At 38.5% G+C, this 5,178-nt stretch overlaps 2 protein-coding genes across 2 annotated transcripts in view; one reads left to right on the top strand and one right to left on the bottom strand.

Annotated features, from left to right (window-relative positions):
• LOC109536345 (protein Wnt-2) overlaps positions 1 to 5,178 on the bottom strand; it is a 44,590-nt gene that overhangs the window by 7,175 nt on the left and 32,237 nt on the right. The window lies entirely within an intron of this gene.
• Positions 3,770 to 5,073, top strand: LOC109536348 (STAM-binding protein-like). Its single transcript, XM_019902527.2, has 2 exons — positions 3,770 to 4,313; positions 4,617 to 5,073. The coding sequence occupies exons 1-2, from the start codon at positions 3,884 to 3,886 to the stop codon at positions 5,051 to 5,053; spliced, it is 867 nt and encodes a 288-aa protein (XP_019758086.2). The 5' UTR covers positions 3,770 to 3,883; the 3' UTR covers positions 5,054 to 5,073.

Raw genomic sequence — 5,178 nt, 5'->3', positions numbered from 1 at the left:
GTATTTGCCAAAAAACTAGATCAGAAGGATGGCAACAATGCTTTTCAAGGTAATCTGCCTAATTAACATGACGTAAATACCTGTTCCTTCGACAAAACAGCCCCCCGAGTGCTGCCATCTTTGTGGGGCAAATGAGTGATATACCTAAATAGGTCACAACTGTCATCCAAAACCACCTGTTAAAGGTTATGTATTCTTGATCAATTTTATTGATTAAATAAAATACAATTCTTGTCTTAAAACACAATCACTTTGAGCTTGGGCTCATATTTTGAGCAGCTTCTCGTGTTCGGTTTATTAACTGCTACTGCTCAATTTGAACCGGTGTTCAGTGGCGTTTTAGTACTCACTCATCTCAATAAGGCCTTTAACTCTTTTATTCAATGCGCTCACAATAATTATATTAAGCAACTCTTGGGCTGACGTTAACACATACCATCACCAGTGCGTTTCTTCACATTATTTCAGTATTTAATAGAAGTTGAAACTACGTACACTTGAACTCAATAAGGAACAATAGGGGAATGACCAAAGCATCTACATAAAAGGCTGATTAATAAGGATTAGAACAAGTTTAAGACGGTGAAAATTTCTAGGCAGAACCAATTAAATTCCAGTAACAATAATTGACGGTAAAAGACGTTGTTGCAATGGGGCTTGAAATAATACAAACTGCATTTATAATAATTTTTCTCGTCTGTCCAGCCTTTAAAAGGAGACGCAAATAAGGCAACAAGAACCGTCGCTTAACAAGCAAGAAACCTAGTTATTCTTTGATTCGCACCTTGAATCGCTTTGGCGTTTCATTTCAATTAACTCTGGGATGCTTAAATCTATTTAGCGCTGGCAACGAAATTTATTATCTGTTTAAAGTAGCAAAATAAATCCGTTTTGCCCATTTATTGTTTGTTTACGGGCGGCGTCGTTAATAAATAAGAGACCCACTGGCAGCGAGTTAAGATAAGCTTTAAATATTAGTTGTCTCTATTCGTTTAGAAATGGGTTGCTCTTGCTCTTCACTCATCTGATCGTTAAAACCAGTTCAGATCCCCGAAAAATCACCCAAATGAACAAGAAGATTTCTGTTTGATGGCTCAGAGGTGTGAACTGAACGGAAATCTAGGGTTTCACCACTTGTACACCTTAACCAGATTTATTGCTGATATCGGAAAGCATTTGCATTCGGTACGGGACTCATGGGACTCCCACATCGCCCATTCTAATGTCTTTATTACGCCGGCCAGCGAAAGAAGTGCACTTTGAATGGTTTGCTCCTCATGCTTTCCGTCGCTTTGCCCCGGTTGTTAGTTTTAATGGTACATGCACATTTATGTACAACATTAATGGCTGTGGAACACTTTACATGTTCTCAATTCATTCAGCTGAATTTTCGAAATATCCAAAGTGCAATAAATTAAATTGATTTGGGCTGTTTTTTCGATGACAAGTTCCATTTTTTAACTCGCTCTATTTGCGACAGCGACTTTAACTCCGTTCCTCAAAAATCTGAATATTTCATCATTTTGGCGTCTTTCGAATCGGTTTTTCCATCGGAAGTTGCTTTAGTAAACCCACTTGGAAAGAACCGGGCAGGAATATCGAGGCAATTAAACAGTCGACAAATAGTGAAAAGATAAACTATCAGTAGTGGACACCCAACTAATGAATAAACATGTCCGAATATCGGTGTAGCCGTGTAAATGCCGCTTGTTTACATGAAATCGATTGAACAGCATATAATTCAACATATACGATACTGGCTTGCCAGCAGGACATGCGGCCTGGCCTGTGCTCTTTCTCTAACCATGTCATATTCCAACTTTATATGTTGGCATGTTCGGCTCAGCGGGGAATATCTAATGTTCCGAAGCTAGTCGGTCTCATTAGCTGGATCTTTATCGTTATTCGATCTTTAAGTCGACCGATTAGCTCGATCAGGCGACTGCTGTTGTCCATTTCTGATGCTCACCAGAGCTCAGCTTCGCTCAAGCAGATTAATCGCACCGATGCAAATTGAGCCTCAACTCAAAAAATGAGCGCTTTGCTATCAATTCAAACGCGTTTAACCGAAATAGTCAAAAAATAATTATGGAAATCTTTTAAATTCGGACATAAACTTAGTCCCCCGGAATATGAATTACCCTATTCAAATCGACATCCACTAAAATACACATAATTTGAATAAACGCGTGTTTACATACTGGCATCTTAAGGCATTAAGCGGACATTAGATATGCAAATCCTAGAAAAATAATCGCTTTTCACAGACCTTATTATACAGATTTAGCGCTTTAGGCCGCATTATGGGCATTAGACAGGATATTAGATTAGCGGGTGCCGAGTAATTACATTCAATATTTTAGGATTTTCTTCAACGTTTCACATGATTACGTCGATTAGCAACATCTGTATGATCATCAGCAAGAGAAGTTGCTATCAATTCAATTCTTTGAAATTTTGCAAGATTTATCACTTAATTCATGCAAATCTTGCTCTTCAAGCTTTGTATTTTTATTCCACTGTTTCTATTCACCTTCTTTTTGTTGCCCTTTTCGCTTACGCTTCCGATTTAAGTCAAGTTTTCGTTTCGTTAATGCAGAACAATTCAAGTGCAGAAAACGTAAAGACGAAAGACTAGAGAAGAACTATAGAATACACACGACAAAAAATACGGCTTGAAGATACACCAAATGATAAAATTTCAAGTTTCTTGACCCGATGATCCATTGGATCCTTTTTAGCTGTAACTGTTGAAAAATCTTCAAAATCCTGTYTTCTTCATCAGGCAGATAAAGTTCTTAAAGCCTTCTGCCTTCTTCATATTCATYTTTCGAGAGAATCTTCTTCAATTCAGTATTTTTGTTTTTGTCTTCAGTATTTGATATTATTTTTGAATTGTTTGCGGAGCAAATGYATTGAAAACGATTCTGAGCAAAGTGAAAAAACACTTCTAAAAATTTAGAAGACTTTGAATTTGTGTAGAAAAAAAAATTGAGGAGTACTAGAAAGTTACTCAAAATGAACAGTAAGGACAAGAAAGTCGCATTAGAAACGCCAAAGAAACATAAAATAAACAGACACTACACGGTTCAATTGATTTCGAAATAATTCGAAAAAACACATAGTTGTTTATAGAAAACACAAAAATAGCACTAAATACAAAACGCATTAAAATCGGGATATTTCCGCTCAAAAAATTGCACCTCAACAGTCTCAAGACCATTCACAACATGTTGAGGAAACATTTCAAGCAAGTGCGTTTTTTGACCTCAAATAATACGGGGGAAATTACAACATTTTTCCAACTAACGTACACTTGATTTTAAGCATTTTCCTCGTTTCAAATTTTACGTAGGTACAGAAAGAACTTACTAAAAACAGTAATTTTTGAATATTTATAATGCCGTTACGCAATGAGTGGAACGATTGCAATTATTGCAACAGTCGCACAATGTAATAAACGATTAGGACCGTTTAATAGAACACGATGATTGAGTGCGCCCGTCTTATCGATAATTATTTTGTTTCAATCAGAGTGTGCAGAGCCCCGCTTGCATGTTTGGCGCCGGTATTTTTCAATCGCGTGACCTTATGGACTGGGAAAATCAATTAAAAAGTCACCGTATATCAACAAACAGAACCTTATAAATCGATAATACTAAATAAGAATCGTTTCATTTCACGTGATCGGCGCCTATTCATTAAATTCGTTGGCTTTAAGCGATTTTCATTTACCTTCAGATTTGGATGTAGGTTGATTCGAATCGGAAAAAAATGACTTGGACCAGCGCGTCACGTCACGAAATTTCATTAGAAATGACAACGTTTTCTTTTTATTCAAATTGAGTTTTTTCCGCAAAATTTCCATCGATTCGTGGAAACAATGGCGATTTTGATCGACAGACAGCTCGGCCCAGATGAGCGGCTCAAAGCGCTGCTCGACTTCTCAGGCAATGTGGAAATCGACCCGAACGTAAGCGGAAAATTCTACTACAAGTCCGGCCTGAACATGTACAAGCAGTTCAACATCTACTACAACGAGGGAAGTTGGGAAAACGCCTTTTGCATCTACTTGAAGTACGACAAACTGTTCTTCGATCGCATCAAGCAACATCCCGAATACCGCACGGTTCCGGTGAAAGTGAAAAGCGTCAATGCCGCTCATTTTCGCATAATTAAACCGAAAGCGGAACACGCCAAACGGGAGATATTCAAACAGTACCGAAGGGACTACATTAGCTACGTGGAGGAAATGAAGGCGAATAAGAGGCGACAAATCCAAGCTGAGCAAAGTAATCGCAAAACGGCATCAGGTAGAAGCATCACGCACCAAAATCCCATAGGAACACTATCAGAGGCTTTAGCGTAAATGTTATGTTTAAAATATATTTTTTAAGTCGTGCAACGTAATAAAAGTTGTTAATTTACTCGCTCACTGCCTGGCAATTGCGCCCACTGGTGAATTTCGGGTTCCTTGATAGGAACTTGGTCCTGGTGGCTGAAGATGGTGGCAGCTGGCGAAACGTCAGGACCAAATTCCTATAGACGACGGCATAATAACGCGAAAATCATCGACTGTCCAAAAACTCACCCTAGTTAATTGCGTTTTTTTCCAGTTAAACCTCCAAAAGAAACCACCATCAAAGTGACACCAATCGACACGGTTTCTTCGGTACGAGAGACCATCAAAGCGGAAGAACAACCAGATAAACCTCTAGACCGGAATCTGTTCACCGATAGTACGACCTTTGAAATCAAGAGCCAAGTGAGCTTTAACACCTCCAGAAAAATCACCCAGCTTGCCACGCGGAAGAAGAACATCCTGATTGAAGAAAAAGAACGAGCGGAGTCTGCGACGAAGAAGAAATTTGAAGCCCAACCAATGGATAAGCTTACGTTTGGAACACCTGAAAATGATGTCGATCAAATGGGCGAAAAATTCGCATTCACAGCCTCGAAAGTGAAAAATGCTGTTAACAAAACCAAGCCAAGTTACACCAGAGAATCAATTCACAGCATTATTCCAAGATACAGCGATGAAAGCTTTCAATAAATAAACAGAAAAAACCACGATTTTTTAAATTTGTTTCATCGGTTCCACCAAAAATGTGTAGACTAGACATGCGGGTAAGACACAGCAGAAGTGCTATTTGGAACATTTTGCAGATTTATTGCAAA

This window comes from Dendroctonus ponderosae, unplaced genomic scaffold (assembly GCF_020466585.1).
Source record: "Dendroctonus ponderosae isolate FM_Combo_2020 unplaced genomic scaffold, Dpon_F_20191213v2 Dpon_F_20191213_6, whole genome shotgun sequence".
Taxonomy (NCBI): Eukaryota; Metazoa; Arthropoda; class Insecta; order Coleoptera; family Curculionidae; genus Dendroctonus; species Dendroctonus ponderosae.
This window is presented reverse-complemented; position numbering and strand designations above follow the sequence as displayed.

Excerpts from the sequence above, each read along its gene's own strand:
- LOC109536348 (XM_019902527.2), top strand. The coding sequence starts at position 3,884 with ATGGCGATTTTGATCGACAGACAGCTCGGCCCAGATGAGCGGCTCAAA. Across the intron at positions 4,314-4,616 it reads TAATCGCAAAACGGCATCAG|TTAAACCTCCAAAAGAAACC; the intron begins GTAGAAGCATCA and ends GTTTTTTTCCAG.